The 17,160-nt window shown below is 31.8% G+C and overlaps 2 protein-coding genes across 2 annotated transcripts; one reads left to right on the plus strand and one right to left on the minus strand.

The window, feature by feature from the left end:
• Positions 1–1,522: 1,522 nt before the first annotated feature.
• Positions 1,523–16,684, minus strand: LOC148226962 (cytochrome P450 4C1-like). The gene is made up of 17 exons (XM_088201896.1): positions 16,459–16,684; positions 16,292–16,401; positions 16,133–16,223; positions 13,519–13,719; positions 13,256–13,452; positions 12,951–13,193; positions 12,817–12,885; positions 12,590–12,761; positions 12,119–12,298; positions 11,894–12,059; positions 6,537–6,833; positions 2,591–2,620; positions 2,349–2,454; positions 2,106–2,236; positions 1,936–2,031; positions 1,766–1,876; positions 1,523–1,699 (listed from the first exon to the last, which is right to left on the minus strand). Exons 1-17 carry the CDS (start codon positions 16,616–16,618, stop codon positions 1,654–1,656), a joined length of 2,406 nt encoding a protein of 801 aa, XP_088058022.1. The 5' UTR covers positions 16,619–16,684; the 3' UTR covers positions 1,523–1,653.
• Positions 6,270–8,991, plus strand: VhaAC45 (Vacuolar H[+] ATPase AC45 accessory subunit). Its single transcript, XM_088201949.1, has 3 exons — positions 6,270–7,271; positions 7,335–7,483; positions 8,732–8,991. The coding sequence occupies exons 1-3, from the start codon at positions 6,395–6,397 to the stop codon at positions 8,945–8,947; spliced, it is 1,242 nt and encodes a 413-aa protein (XP_088058075.1). The 5' UTR covers positions 6,270–6,394; the 3' UTR covers positions 8,948–8,991.
• Positions 16,685–17,160: the final 476 nt, after the last annotated feature.

Consider the following 17,160-nt stretch of genomic DNA (forward strand, 5'->3'; position numbering starts at 1 on the left):
AAAAACAGCAATGAACCCAAGTCGGATTCTTGAGGTACTCCAGTCTTATATAGTTCTGAAAATGAGTTTTCATGCTTGACGGACTGATATCTATTGGTCAATTAATTTGAGAATAGGTTTATGGGACCTTAAGAAAACCCGGAATTAAATAATTTTTTCACATGTAAATCATGATCAACTTTATCGGACGCTTTTTCAAAATCTGTGTATATAACGTTCACTTGTACACCAGAGTCCAATGATCTTGAAACAAAGTTAGAAAAAAACATGAGATTAGTGACAGTGAATCGAGTTTGACGGAAACCATGACGTAAAAGAACACCAGTCAACACATTTTAATTATAACTAATTTTGGCTATATCGTCTAGTACATAGTTTCTTAACCGTTTTACATCCCCGGACCACCAAAAAAATCAAAAAATGTTTTGCGGACCATCAACATTGGAATAAAATAATAAATATTTATATAATTGATTTTTTATTCAAAACAATAAATTTTGCAACACAGTATGCTGATATAACCATATTTTAGGATATTAAAACAGTCAGTAACAAGAAATATAATTTTAAAATCCATAAAATACAGCATAAAATTCGATTGTTTATCGAAATAATAAAAATCAGTTATTATATGAGTTTTCAGTATTATTTATAGATCTTCCAGAATTCCTATAGGGCTATTTATAACGATTTCTAAATAGCCCTATGCAAATTCAAGCGAATACAGAACAGATGTGAAATTAATTTTATTACTTGTGGCCCACCCAAAAATCTTCGCAGACCACCAGTGGTCCGTGTACCATCGGTTAAGAAACTATGGTCTAGTACAAATGCATCTTTAGTTGTGATTAAATGAAAATTAAAAAAATATACTGTTACACCACGGAGCAGCAACCCAAAGGAATGGCTAAGGGAGGGGGCGAGCGTCATGGTCAGAGGGTGGCAGGGTGGAATAGACTGGCGCTCGCCGTAGAAGACGGACGTTATTTCGGCACTGCGGCTTAAGCGACGGACTTACGACGAAACAATACATTTGTAGTTACATTTTACCCAAATTTTTAAAGTACTATTTTTATTTAAATATAATTATTGAGACTTGTTGCTAATATTTAAAATCTATGTTCAGTGAAACATATTCCGTAGACTATTTGGGTAAAAATATGTCCGAATGGAGATAAAAATGTTTAAATAGTAGAAAGAATTTCCCTATCATAAAAATGGAGCCAATTAGCAATTACTGTTAGACTTGCCTGACATAAGGCAAATGTATTCTTTGTATATTGACACGAGGTGCATATCGTAAGAAAGATCGAACATATTAAATTAAATTTGCTCTGAAATATCGCCGGTGGATTTTTTTGCTTATATAAGATAAGCCCATATTTCTGCCCTCTGTATTTATGTAGTTATTGTCATACAAAGTGAAAAAAACTAATGATTTTTTAAATTCTGTGTATTTTTCAGCAAGAAGTATAAAAATAATATTACAACTGTACTATATTTAAATATATTAAAAATGACAGGTATAAAACATACATTTAATTATATTATTTTTTTATTATTAATAATAACATGCAAATAATGATACGTATAAAAAAAAATACTGCGTCTTTTACAATATTTACTAAGGTCGAGTTCGAAAAGATTATTTTATTATAGTTTACTGATGATCTTTGCTTTGTTGCGGTTTGGAAGTAATCTAAAATTGTATTTGAGTTAATAAATTTTATATTGAAAATATTTTCTCATTTAAAATAATAATAACCTTAACATTTGCAGTAGGAGATGAAATAAAGAGTTTGTATCAAAATCGGTGAAATAGCTACTCAGTTTGTTAACAATTTGTAGACGTTCCATTTCATTCAACGACGTATTTCTAATAGAAAAATTCAGTTTATAGATAGTTTCATTAGAGATATAAGTAAAAATACTTACAAAAATAACTCAACTAAAGGAGCAGTTTTATTATAAATGACATTTTCTGAGTTTTTGGATAATATCTGAATACATTGGGAAATAACTTCCTTCTGACTGAAAATAATAAAAAAATATTACAAAATTGTATTAAAAATCATAAATTGCATTGAAACAAATAAAAATAGAACCTCTTTCCCACAAGAGAAGTTACGATACATTCTTTGTATGAACGATGGAATATATCTTTAACCATTTTAATTAGAGTACTTTTAGTGGGAGTCGTTTGTTGTCTTACGATGTTTAAAGCCATTCGCATTAGCTGAAAATATAATAACAATTAACATAAATTACTCGATTATATATTAGATTGAGTTTTGCGAATATATCAAATTGATGGCATCATTAGTGATAGTAGCAAATATTTTGCCTACGTCCGTATTGGAAAGACGGCCAACGTATTGCACGAGATTTCCCATGGGTTTTTTGATAGGAGCATGTTGATTCGTTGCAATTATCGACGCCATTGTCTGGTTAGAACTGAGAGAGAAATATTATTAATAATCAAGAAACAACGAATATATTCGCGGGTCGGAAAGGTGCCAGTCTAAAGTTCGGCTAACACTGCTCTTCGCACTATAGAATTATGTTGATTAGTAGTCAGATGAACACGTACTTTTTATAATAATTTCGAAAGCCGCATAAAAAACATCAATCCTGACGTTTATTGAATTAGTTTTAAAAAATAGCGGGGCCTAAACAACGATTTTGTTGTTTAGGCCCCGCTATTATTCTTTTCAACGCCAAGCGCATGATATCATGCGCTCGTTAAAACCTTCGTTTTTTAAAGAAACGGAAAGGTAAAAGTTGGCAATATATGTTTTAAAAATCAGTTTGAGTTCCTAGTAAACGATTTCAGTGATTTTATTTATAGAATTTGCGATGAAACAGTGGTATATATAATTATAAAGTCACGCCTTAATTTTAGTCGTTTGTATTTCGCGCGCGGTTTCGATCGTGCTTCTTTAGACCACTTTTAGGGTTAGCACAAACGCATCGCGGAAATTCGTTTTTTTATACTTTAATTTATGATTCGAAATTAAAGTATGTCATCAAAATTTCAATGATAATTGTGATTTGTAAATACTTGTGAATATATTTATACGTTATTTCGACTGTTTTAATATTGTCAACTGTTTTTGTGATTGGTTTTTATTGTTTGTAATAATTAAATAATAATAATAATAATTACTATTAAATACTCATTAATAAATATAAATAAGATATAATTAATAAAATATCAATATTAACTCTTAGTAAATATTAAATAATAATAATAATAATAAAAACGATTCCTTGTCGTAGAATCATTTTATTTTACCTGTTCTATTTGTTTACATTAAATTAATACAATCGTGACCTAACAGGTTACCCCAATGCGTCACGATGGTCGAAAAGTTTATTATTTATTGTATATATATGTGTGTGTGTGTGTGTTTAATATATATTACATATTCCGCCTGGAGTGTAGATATGTTGCACTCTTGCCGGTCCCAAGCCCGGATAAAGGAGGAGGGTTTCTATCATGGAGCAAACCAACCAACGTGGATAAATCCAAATAGTTATGAAAAAATCACAAAGAAATAATAAATCCGCCCCGATTCATAATGACCTAGACCAGGCATGGCGAACCTTTTTGGGTTCGCGTGCCAAAAAATTCTCAAATATTATTCCTCGATTGTGTAGCGTGCCCAAGGAGTAAAAAAATGACCAAGATAGAAAAAAATGATTAATTATTTTTTAAAACGATTGTCGTTTATCTTAGAAAACATTTGATAATTAATAAAATTAAATAAATAATAATTCACGGATTATTTAATCAAGATTTTAATTTCTTAAATTAAGAAATTAAAAAAATATTTTTGAACTTGGAAATCGTTCGCGTGCAATCCAAATTCTCAAACGTGCCACCTTGGGCACGCGTGCCCTAGGTTCGCCATACCTGACCTAGACGATCGAAATCTAGATAAACGATTGGACTTCAATTTTGGAAGCTGGAATGTGCAATATTACAACCAGGAAAAATGCAAACAATAGCGGAAGAAATACTAAAACTCAAGATATATCTAGAAGCCCTACAAGAAATTAGATGGAAATGCCAAAACCGATCCCCGGTTGTAGTGCCGTGGAAGAAGAAGAAGAATATGTATATATTATAAATTATACATATAATTATATATAGTTAAATGTAACATCGTATCTTGCTATCAAGTTTTATTATTTATTGTTTTTATATATAAAGAAAATGACAACCTTCAACAACAACCAATTGCAAACACCATTGATCAAAAACAAACGGTTTGGTTATTAGGGTTATTTTTGTGTACGATATATGTGATTTTGTATGCATCAAAGAAATGTTGTCGATTTGTAAATTTTTATAACAGGATGTAGGTCAGACGAAGAAAAAATGCGTTGCAGATTTATATATTAAAATTGTCTCAGTGTGAGCATGACCCTGCTTGTCGTTCGCTTGTCCACGCGAGCCAACACGCGGACTGACCAATTGATTTAGTTTTGTTCACCTTATATTTCCAACAATACGACTAAAAATGTTTGTTTATTGATATAATTAGAATGTTTAAATCATGTTAATCATACATATATAATATTAAAATATAAAAATTGATTATTTTGGCTGTAATGATGTGTTAAACAGAGTAAGTAGCCAAAAAATTATATCGCTAAAAACGCATGGCGTACAGCGAGTAATTAAGAATTTACCGGTCGGCGGTCTAAGGGTTAAAAACGTTAAAATACATATGAAATATGCGAATCCTTAAAACTTGAATAGCCAGAAAAAATATTTCAAAACAGCATGATTAAAAATAAAAAAGCTATTTTTTTTGTTTCGGAAATGGAAGGGTTATTTCGGAAATTTTGTGAAATCGGGATCTCAAGTAAACATAAGAAAGCATTAGCACCCAAAATATGTCAACATATTTGAAAAAAAAGTTGTTGAAGTTGTCAATTTTATTAAAGCTCGTCCACTTAATTCCTGAGTTTTTATAGTTTTGTACGAAGAGATAGGAAATCAACATCACGTGATCCTTAATCACCCTTTTGAGCTTCGCGATGAAAAACGCAGTAAAAAATTATTTTAAATAGATACGCAATTTGAACTGAACAAATTTTTAAACGATTTTTCATGGTTAGCTAAAATTGCTCACTTCACCGATATTTTATTTATAAGAATGAACCAAACGTCTCGAAGGAGCAGCAACAAAAATATTTAAAGTTAAAGAAAAAATAGAAGATAAGAAGAAAACTATAAAAAAATCAATGTGTGTGTAGTATTTTCTAGCACTTCCAATAAAGCACTACCTCATGAAATACGACAGATTTTTGTTGAACATCTAATGGTGCTAAAAAGCAGATTTAGGAATTATTTTTCTAATCCTGATTTTAGCAACAACTCGATTGATGATTCATTTAACATGGAAGTTACAAATGCTAAGCATTTTTTTGTATATGGACAAAACATTCTCGTTGAGTTGTCATGGGATATATTTTTCATTTCAACAAAACTGAAATCACAAATTTTTGGTTACTTCTCAGATCTGATTGAATCCTTCTCAAAATCTGTCGTATATACAGATTTTGAGAAGGCCTTCGACAAGGTTTGTCATATGTTATTATTATAAAAATTGTCGAACCTCGGTTGCTCGGATGAGCAACCGAGTTATTTTAGTGATCGTAGACAGTTTGTAACTATATTTTAACTCTTCGGGGGTTCTTGAAGGGCCCAACTTGGGCCCTCTGCTCTTTATATTATATATTAATGACATAAATACGGCAGTTACAAATTCAAGTATTCTTTTGTACGCAGATGATTTAAAATTGTATAAGTGCTCTCGATCTGTTGCGAACTCCTCTCTACAGAGTGATTTAGAGTATAGAGATTTTGCCATTCTTTTAGAAGCGTTTTATTTCCAATTTTGGGTTTCAGAACATTTTCGAAAATCACGATCGCGCCTTCTTTTGATATCCGTTGGGGCCAGGATGTCCGCACTTGCCGATTCGCCTATGGCTGTCGCCATCTTGCTCATTAAGACTTGTTTAATGTCAGCTACGAGGAGTTGGTCTAATTCGTATCATTTAATTGAGATATTTTATGATTTTCTTGTTTGTATTATTTTTAGGTTAAATTAAAATAAATAAATAAATTAAAATTGATAGTATATCATTAAATGACATGCATTTTTGTGGACAAGTTCAGGAAAATAAACATTTATGTATGCAATAAAATAAATCTGGCCGGAAAGAGCAAAACGCGCTAGCGCCTGAAAAAAATTAAGAATAGCGGTGTCATATGATCGCTGGTTCACATGATTCGTAGGCGGGCGCTAGTCTAGTTCGCTGTGCGTTTACATGATCAGATAACCGTTTAATCGTCCTCCAAGTGTTCGAGAGCCCTGCGATGGTGAGTGAAGTGTCGTGCGGCGCCCTTTTGGCGGCGGCCTTGCTGTTGTACGCCGCAGGGGCGGAGGCCTCGCGCTCCTACGACCGCGTTCCCGTCATGATGTGGGGCTCCTCTTCGCCCGAGATCCGCTGGAGCGCACCCCTGCGCCAGGTGACCGAGGGCGAGTTCGCGAGCCTCCTCTCCGACCAGATCTCTCCGCACACCTTCACCGTCATCTTCATAGAGGAAACGCTGAGCGTCGAAGACTTCAGTCGCAAAGACGCGGACGGAGCCACTCCTTTCGTCAACCTCAGAAACAAAGTGAAAGACGACTCGTTCTCGTACATCCCGGCCGTTCCCAAGGCTCTCGACGCTCTGGAACAGTTCGCAGAGCCCGACAGGATCGACCGCATCGAGATGACCGACGAAGGACTCTCGGCCGACATCGTTCCCGGAGCTGGAAAATTCCTATACATAAGTTTGAAAGACGCCCGAGAGGGCGAGGACCGCTTCAAGATGCTCTACAGACACGATCGGTTCATGAAAGAGATGTTCGACAAGCTCTCCAAGAAGCATCATAGCCTGTTGGCCGTTTACACCGCTCGCAATCCGTCTTGGGAGAACTTTCCCGAAGAACAGACGCGTTTCAGGCGACATCTGTTGGCCGAAACTAACGTGGAAGGATTCAACAACGCCAGCGATAAAGTATATCTATATATGGAAAAGGTCATCAAGCACGACGAACAAAATTCCGTTACTTTCACATCTCAAGGAATGACTTTAAAGTCAGAAAACGCCAGCTTGATCTCTGCTAGCTTAACTTTGCAAGACAATGGCACGGATACTATCGAAGTCAGTATGATTTTTATGAAAAAATCTGGTTACTGGTTCTTGGGTGAGTTTTTAACGTGTTCCATATGATTTAACCTATTGTTACTAATTCTATTTCTCGTTTTAGAGAGCGCCACTATCGGCGACGACGATAAGTTGATACCGAACGACATCTATGCTGCGCAAGGATTTTCTTATCATTGCGGGCAGAAAACCATAATGACGAAAAGAAATAAAACTGATAGATATCCATTTTTGGAGTTCCAGAAATTACAGGTATTAATAAGATTAAACCATTTACAGTCCAATATTTTTTCTTAATAAATCCAATGCAGTCCAATTTATTTTATCAATTATTTATTAATCACTTATTTCTCTCTTGCTTATGAAATTCTGTTAGACATATTTGCACTAGTTAAATATCATTTTTAATTAAATCTCAATTATCTTCAAGTAAGTAGTTTTTCTACATTCATTTTTAATCAAATTATTCGTGAAAAACAATTAAAATAAGTCAATAGGCTTCTGAAAACCTTCTCGAGTTTTATGGTCTGACTCATGGCCTAATTACATTGTTACTATTTACATTTTCTCAATTGCGTTAAAATAATCCATTAGCGCTTCTTTTAGGTTCATCATCGTCATCGTCAATAAATAAATGTTTACAATTTAAATTCATAGGCAAAATCTCACTAGGTATTATTGCTTTCACAAACTATTTTTAATATATCATATGTAAATATGACCGGTGTAGAAACATGACCCTGAATGTTATTGGCTTGGATTAGTGCCGTGCCATTGTATGTGTCTAGCCGGTGGTGGGTATTTGATTAAATGCATAAAAACGTTTATTTACTTCATATTACTGACTTAAAACAAAATTAGTTTCAGGAAATTTGAGCTAACTTTTGTAGGTGTTACAGGTTTTTCTAGTTTCATTTGATTGAATATATTTACAGCAACGTAAAAAAAAAAAACTGCGTCACTTTTAGATATCATAAGAATTTAATGTGTAATCCTTAGTTGAATTTCATGGAATTTTGAGTTAAGTTTGTTACCTAGCCAATTGACCGTTGGCTTTCGCGGTGAAAATATTTATAAAACTTGTCCAAAATTTAGTTTTGAGTATTTATCTTTGTGTTTGTGTTCGATTAGTGATGTGCCAATCACATTTTTTTATAATGGTCCATCAAGGAAGCTTGGACGAATGGGAGGAAAGGTAAATAAAAAGCCAATCACATTAGGGTCTAGCTCTAGCTCCAATCCATTTAGTTGTGATAGTTAAAGTTTCAATGTGGCTGTCCGATATATGAGATTTTGCAGTAATTGAATGTTTTTGTGGCTATTGTGCAATTTATGGGTGTTCTAAAATGTAAATTTAAGATGTTTTAAAGCCAAACCATTTTATTTTTCCGATTTCTAAAATTAAATATGTTATAATGTTTTTTTGTTGTCAAAGTCTACTTTAGCACTTTTAAAGTGTCTAATAAATATTTAAACGATGCTTTCTTATTTTATTTTCAGTTGCAACCGTTCTTTGATAAGAACGGTGAAGGCCGATTTGGATCACCGTACGACTGCGTCGGCGTGATGACAATTCCCATCTGGTCAGGCATTTTCATAGTATTCCTCTTGTTGATCATCATCTCCGGTGGTATAGTGATGATGATGGACATTAGAACGATGGACAGGTTCGACGATCCCAAAGGAAAGACCATCACGATAAACACGGCCGAGTAATTCTGATCGGTTACTGCTAGTTAATTTATATTAAAAAAAAGAAACGATAAGTTCGTTGAAAAACGCACATTCAAATCAACAATAGTTTTTTTCAATCGATGCCATAATATATATTCTGATATATATAATATTATAAAAACAATATTTGTCACAATTATGTATGTATATGTAATAGTAATAAGGGGATGCTATGTGAGTATAAAACACTTAATAGGACTATATATAAATATAATATATATAGTGGGGTTAGAGTGATCGAGTAAAGTGCCTAGGATTCAGCTTTCAAATTATAAATATATATTGTGAAAAAATATATATTGAAATTATTAATATAAAAATATTATACTTATATAAAATATGTTCATAATTGCACGATTTATTGTAGAGGGATCCGGTCAAGATGTTGTATTTTGTCCGAGTCCCTCTTACTTGTGCAGCGGGGCCGGTAAAATGCACAAGTGATTTGACTCGATTATGTAACAGAGTAATAAACGGCCAGACAACTTTGACAATTAAACTCATATGCAACTTTTCATACTTGACTTGTATTTAAGACGATAATAATCATAGGCTGTTTCTAGATTGTAGTTCGAAGGTGCTTTATAGTTAAACGTTTTGGTTTGTAACGTAGTAAATGAAATTATGATTAAATATTATTATATATATATACTATATAAAAATAAAACAAAATTTTCGTTATAGTTTTGTCTATATGTAATATTGTTATATATAAAATTCAATAAAATATAACACTGCCAACGAAGATATTCCGTCTGATTTAAGCGTTCGGTGGTGAGTGTTTGCAGAAGTGCATTTTTTCAGTATTACATAACTTTAAAAAGATATTCGATCATTGTGCGCGATCGTTCTTTTGTAAATATGTATTTTAAATGTATAAACATGTATAGTTTTCAAGTACTTTTGTTTATTTGACCGAATTTGTTTTAACTGGCGTGATTATTTATTTAACTGTGTGTTATAATGTATTGACTCTTTTTCAATCGCGCTAGACTGAAAATGTTCATTCCATTAATCCTTTTTTCATTTTATTTAATTTCATTAAATTTTATGTTGTGTTTAAGTTTGTTTTATTTTTTTGTTTAAACCCTTATCCATCTTTAAATCATTAAAAATCACATAGTTAAGGTTGATTTATATATTATGTAATAAATTTTGCAGGAATCAAATAGTCCACTTTAATGTTTCGTTCACGTTAAATTTATATTTTACAGCATGCAGAAAAAATAATGTGGATAAATGGATTTACTTACTTTTTAAAATGTAAACGTGATTCAATAACTTAGGAAAATATCAGAATCAAATATTTTTATATAATTTAAAATCTAAAAAATAGTTGGAATAGCAATAGATTTTCATGTAGTTCTACATATTTTTTGTATAAATTCTATCCCTTTTCAGAAATTTAATATTAGGTTGAGAATATTTTTAGGGCCATCTGTTTTCTTTTTTAAAATTTTCTATAACATGCTGTTTTTTTTTTATTATTTATTGATTAGATTATATTGTCTTGCAAAATGATAAAATTCTGCTACTTTGCTTATTTTATGGCTCAAATTCTACGGGAATATGGGATTGAATTTTATTTTATGATTGCTTAGTTAAATAGCTTTTTGATTTCAAAAAAAATGTTATTTAAATTTTGTATTAACCCTTTTGTTGCCGGGCCTTTTGGGAATACTATCTAAATATTGATGTAATATACAATAAAATAAATATATGTTTAGAAAAAATGATATTGGCCCTAAAACCATTAAAAATGTATCCGATTCTTCAATCATTACATCAAATCCGTCTTTTGCCAAAGTAACAAAAGAATATAATAATTTAAATCATGTTTTGAAAATTTGTTGGTTGTTCAGAAAAAAAGTGTTGAAGCAATTTAGATTTCTTTTAGTGATTTTAGAAAGATCCACGAGGTTCTTAAATAGTATGCTATAAAGTGCTGTGAAATCATCTAAGGATGTCTTATTATTAAAAAAAAAAATTTTATACTTGTATATAGAAAAAAAAAATTAATAACCCTTTTAATGCCGAGCCTTTTGGCATTGCTGCATTAATATCGATGTATTACATAATAAAAAGTATATGTTTTAAAGCAAATACCGTTAAAAATGACAATTCTGGCCAAAATATCAAAAGATGATATATCGGATTTCGGCAATGAAAGGGTTAAAAAGTTAAATTGTGGATTTTAAATAAAATATGTATTCATATTTGTTTAAAAAAATCATTGATACGATATTTTTTATACGTTGAATATTTTTTAACTAGACAAGCAAATTCTCTGTTATTTTCATCAGTAATTGTGGACTGGTTGATTTTTGCATGGCTATGTTCATCTGAATGATAAAAATAATTAATGCTAACAGTTCCTTTACATAGTTTTTCTATGTTATTAAATATAAATTGGATATTCAGACAATAGACACCTATGAGTGGTTAAAATAAAAAGCAATACGTTTAAGAATTCGATATTTTTAGATTAAATACGTAATGCAAAGATTCGATCTAATGTAAAATTACGTATTGGTAACAAAATATATTTAACAAATAAGCTTTATAATATACTAAAAGTGTACCTGTTGATGAAATCTATGCTCATTGACTTTTAAAGTACGCAGAAAGAAGAGAAGTGTCCGTCGATTGGATTTGTGAACTATGGATTTTTTCTATCGACGAATTTTGTGTGAAAAACTATGCCTTAATACATACCTACAACTTATTTATGTTAATTTGATAAATGGACGAGAGAGATTGTGTAACTATATTAGAATAGAATTGAAAATTATTATTATATACATAAATATATACACTTGAATTATATTGTTGTTACTACTGAAATAAATAAATGGCCTCTTATAAACAAACTATATATTTATTTGATTTAATAATAAATAAGCTATTTAATGATAAATTATAATAAATCATCTCTTTTTCACAATTACTCTATTTCCACCGATTGCCCTCACCGAAATATCTGATGTCAGTTTAATGTCTTTTACTTTTGGCTCACCGGGTCTGCATTCAAATTTGAGTTTTTGCAGTAATCTAACCATGATTATCTTAATCGATTGGATGGCATATACTTTTCCTATAAAAATAATTATAATTAATTAGCATACTAAATGATGCAAAGATAAGAATATTTACCAATACAGCTACGAAGACCAGAACTGAACGGTAGATACACATATTGATGCCTCTTGGCAACATTTTCAGGTAGAAAATGATCAGGATGAAATTCGTCAGGATTTGACCAGTGTTTAGGGCTTCTGTGTATCATGAACAATGACATCAATACAGTAAGACCTTCAGGAATGTATGTGTTTTCTAAAAAATACATATGAATTAATTCTTGTTGGTAATGTATTGTCGCTCGTAAGTTGTTGCGAGTAAAAGAATAAATGTTGCGGTGGAATTTAAATTGCCAAAGATTGATATGGTTGGCAAACTTGAGCTACGCTAGCAACGTGAGGCTAACCACACATTCGCTAAAGTGATTCACCATATCAACTTTATTATTGCATTGTATGAAACGACGCTACTCTCGGTCTTTAAAAGTTTAAATAGCAGATGCAACAGCGAAGCGGATGACTCTGCAGTATATTTAAGATTACTCACCGTCCAATTGAAACTTTTCCCTATTATATCTGACGGTGTAAGGTGCTATAGGAAATAATCTTATAGTTTCTTTGATACATCTCTCTAAAAGCGCCAATTTTGCACAAGCAGCTGTGTTCAAATTATCACCGAATTCTGCCAAAACTTCTTTAATTTCTTCCATAACCATGTCCTAAATTATATTATTTATTATATTAGATCTTATTCATGCATCAGATTGAACTTACTTGATAGTTAGGGTGCAGTGCCATCATTTTTACGCAGAATGAAACAATCAAAGCCATTGTGTCTGAGCTCTAAAATGAATTGGTAATCAAGAAAGATTCATATATAATTTATAAACCTAACACATTATACTTACAGCCATAAAGATTGTTAACATCTCATCTATGATTTCATCTTCTGATATATCGACTCCGTTACGCTTCGATGCAATCAAATGATCTAAAAGAGTCAATCTTCCTTGACCGTCGTCACTCGTTTCTTCCTGTTCTTCATCTGAATCTGAATCTGAAACTGGTTCATCCTTGTTACGTTTCACTTTGCTCTTAACGACTCTTCTAACAATAGCCGCCTGTTCTCTATTCTCTTTAGCTTCTATTCCCTAAAACAAGAAGAAGAATAAACTCACATTCTTTGAGGCGATTTAATCTCAAATTGACTAACATTTCTTATAAAGGTCCTTAATACTCTCACGGTTTTATCTTGTACGCTAGAAAGACTGGATAGTTTGAATAGTATATCTGGAAAAAGCCAAGGCTTCACCATCCTCTCTATCAGTATATAATACATTATTATGGTTGCTTCCATAAAATCGTGATTAGTTGAAACTTGGGCGTTTAACCTATAGTTCATTATACTATCTGAAAATTGAAGTTCATATATTTATAAAAATAATGCAGAATCCATATAGCAAATAATTAACTTACCACAAACTATATCTATACCACACGGATGCAAGTAGTCTTCCATGATAACTTCGAGCTCTTTTCCGTTTTTTTCTTCCAAATCTTTTATTAGTTTATTAGTTAAAATTTTAGCCTCACGCTCAAAAATTGCATGATAGTTTTCAATAGCTTTTATACCAAAAATTGGCATTATTAATTTTCTGTGAGCCTTCCACGTAGGTCCTTAGTAAAAAAATATTTAAATTAGTCTAGTATTATTATAGCTCTAAAAAATAAGTATTTATATGGCATAAGAGCGGCCAAAACAGTCTTGTTTGCTTCATGTCAAGCTATGATTCACATCAAATATCTTGCCCACTGACGCGTAAAGTCAGTTGGCATGAAATTGGTCATATATGACATACGTCAACCAGATATGTATTTTTATAAACACGTTATAATGGCGGATACCTAAAAGTGCAATATCCTACATAAATTGTACGACAAGCTCCTCGTAGGTATCGCCGAAAACATCACTAACATCTTGGTTACAAAAAATAGGCAATCGCAACTGTTTATGGCATTCTACAGCTAGCAACTGAAAATCAACGAGCAACGACGGATTGTTGATACCACCATTCAGCAACTTCAAAAAGAGCGTCACTTGATACACGTTTCAGGATTGCAATGCATTGTATAATATTTAACACATTAACAAAAAAACTACCAATACGATCCGTATTCTTTTTTAAAGAGCCATCTGAGAAATTTCCTATGAATCATCTCTAACTATAGGAGTGCTTTGTGTCGCTGGGATTCCAAACATTGAAGCCATATTTGAAGACACCGTGAACTGACACGGGGAGTGAGAACGCAGATTGCCAAAAAGAGACACGCGCTTAGTATAACGAAGCCGATGAACATCATCGATGCCTTATGTCTGTACTAGACATAAGTATTTCTGGTTAAAACAGCTCAGAAGATAGCCGGTTGTCGATCGATTTGTATTTATGCGAATAGTTCTCAATTGCCACATGTATATTTACACCCACATTTTCTAAAATAATCTCGGTAGCATGATTCAACATTCCCTTAACTATGTTAAAGCGGGCGAGCAGGCTTTTTGACGCTTTCTAAAGTTTTTAGAAGACATGTTTTTTTTGAGCATTGCAATAACCTACATAAAATGAAAATTATACGTGGTCTCGTTTTCTACGGAAACATTGGTCGAACACACCGTTAATTTTATAATGAAGAGCGGTAAAGGGTACATAGTGTTATGCTGCTATTATGCATTATTATTATATATACAATTATGTAGAGGGCGTTCTAGATAAACACTTATTATATTATTAACAGTCAAAGAATGGATGAATATTTATAAAACCAAAATTAAAATAGGTATCAACAGACAGATTTATTTCGACTTTCATGTAAAATAATTTCATAATTTTGGATTCACGTTACTAGTTCCTTGGCCGTAGAGGAAAATAATTAAAAAGTATTCTAAAGAGTTCTAGCACTAACATATTGATTGAATTTTTTTATTATGAGTAATCAGTGGCGTAGATATGGGGGGCGGAGGGGGTGGGCCGCCCGGGCGGCACTTGCTTGGGGGCGACATTTTCGCGATGGGATCGTCTAGTGTGGTTCTTAACCCTGAATGCACTAAATCATATATAAATCCACGAATAACAAGAGATTAACAATAACCAATTTATTATTTTAAGAAATGCTGATTTTATAACCCTGCAAAAATGTATGGGGGGGGGGGGGCGGCAATTTTGAGGATCGCCTTTGGCGACACATACCCTAGCTACGCCACTGTGAGTAATTAAATGTTGTCACTGCTTTTTTTTGCTCATATTTGTATTCAGCATTTTTATAAAAATTGATGAATTACAGTATTTTTTTCTTAATGTATCTTTATTTTTTTAAAAATATTTTTAGTGGTTAAAAATACACTTAAAATGAGCATTTTTGTTTTTTAATTAAATTTAGAATATATGTTTGGAAAAGTACTGATTTATGTAAGTTGTTATGATTATATTTATATATCTTTATAATATTTATTAATTTAATTTTATATTACAAATCATGACTTGACAGGTTTCTCCAATGCGTCATGATGATCATAATAAAATTCAATATTCAAAAATAAATAAAAAACAAGTAATGTCACACCTAAAATAGATGAGCACATATTTTTTTCCAGCTCCCCATAGTTATTACCGAGAACATCATTGTGCTTGGCAAGCTCGTTGAGAATAATATAGGACGCAATCGCGACTCTAAGGATTATATTAAAGTACAGATATATTCTAAAGATTTTGCGTTGCGTGTGTTTTGTTAATATAATAAAAAAATGGTCATATAACAAAAAGATTTTTTTGTGATAGTTTATTTAGATCTTCATGAAACTTAAATTAAAAATAACAAGTTCGTTAACTAGTTTGTTAAATTGATCAAAATAGCTCGACTAAAATTCCGTTTAGAGTAGAACCTATTTCAAACGTTATAGTGACACAAAACCACTTACTCGACGATCTGCTACGATTCACTAAATTGCTCCGCGTTTTATTGATTAATGATATAGTCTAACAACTTATTGCATATTTTTTTTAATTAATGGATATTCATAATAGTTTTTCCATACCTGATCCGTTTATTAGTCCTTGACCCACAAATGGTTGCGCGACGCTCAATAGACTGTCCTTTTCCAATATTTTTGGCGATTGCAAAATTTTCTTCGTTATGAAATATTGTTTAATATAAAATAATAAATTTAATATTAATGTATTATTCTAAAGCGTACCATTAAATAATCAGCATCGTTTATAATGACTAATAATTTAGGTCCTAGCCATATTTTTGCTATCGGATATGGATTTTCTTCGAAGATTTCTTTTAATTTGGTGTATATTTCTACACATAAAGAGTTATTAATTATTATTTATATTATAATATTTATTTCGAAATTACCTTCTCTAGGGCAAAAGAATCTGTAAGCTGTCCCAATGACTGGAAATGCTAAAGGACCTGGTATTTTTAACGACCAGAAGAATATTTTAATATTTCGCACAATTAGTTTCCTCAGTGCAAATATAATACAAGCAGTTAAAGCTAACAAATAAAACGACATTTTTATAAGAATTAGCAATTAAAAACGGCAAAGGCGAATGGGCAAGTGCAAAGTGTGCACGATACTGTCGCGATGTTTTCTAAGACTAGATTGACTTGAATTAATTATGGAAAAAAATATTGAAGTAGTGTTTCTAAAACGTTGTATATACTAGAATCAATAGTTGTGATTTGAGAATACTGGTCAATGAAGAAATTACGTAAAATCTTTCAAAATGTATATTCAGCACGTATAATTATGATACAAAGTATTATCAGCATATTAAAACAATGGTATACTTCTTATACCTGAAAGACATGGGTTCGAATCACACATGGACGCTAGTGTTTTTATTTTTTTTTAGATTTTCCTAATCTCACGGATGAATATTGCGTTGAATAGTAAAAAAAACAAAGCTAGGTAGTGTAGCTGTAAGTCAACATTTGTTGATTTAAAGTTGTAATAATAGTTTATAATTAATAAAATAGATGACTTTGATTTCAGTCTTCTATATCACAACTTACTTAGTAGTTGTTGATTGGGTCTACCCAGTTGTAATGCAT

This window comes from Plectrocnemia conspersa, unplaced genomic scaffold (genome assembly GCF_051122295.1).
Source record: "Plectrocnemia conspersa isolate PC_06_02 unplaced genomic scaffold, ASM5112229v1 ptg000013l, whole genome shotgun sequence".
Lineage (NCBI taxonomy): Eukaryota > Metazoa > Arthropoda > Insecta > Trichoptera > Polycentropodidae > Plectrocnemia > Plectrocnemia conspersa.

Excerpts from the sequence above, each read along its gene's own strand:
- LOC148226962 (XM_088201896.1), bottom strand. The coding sequence starts at position 16,618 with ATGTCGTTTTATTTGTTAGCTTTAACTGCTTGTATTATATTTGCACTG. Across the intron at positions 13,194-13,255 it reads TAAGGACCTTTATAAGAAAT|GGAATAGAAGCTAAAGAGAA; the intron begins GTTAGTCAATTT and ends TTCTTGTTTTAG. Across the intron at positions 1,700-1,765 it reads CTCCTACTGCAAATGTTAAG|ATTACTTCCAAACCGCAACA; the intron begins GTTATTATTATT and ends ATACAATTTTAG.
- VhaAC45 (XM_088201949.1), top strand. The coding sequence starts at position 6,395 with ATGGTGAGTGAAGTGTCGTGCGGCGCCCTTTTGGCGGCGGCCTTGCTG. Across the intron at positions 7,272-7,334 it reads ATCTGGTTACTGGTTCTTGG|AGAGCGCCACTATCGGCGAC; the intron begins GTGAGTTTTTAA and ends TTCTCGTTTTAG. Across the intron at positions 7,484-8,731 it reads TGGAGTTCCAGAAATTACAG|TTGCAACCGTTCTTTGATAA; the intron begins GTATTAATAAGA and ends TTTTATTTTCAG.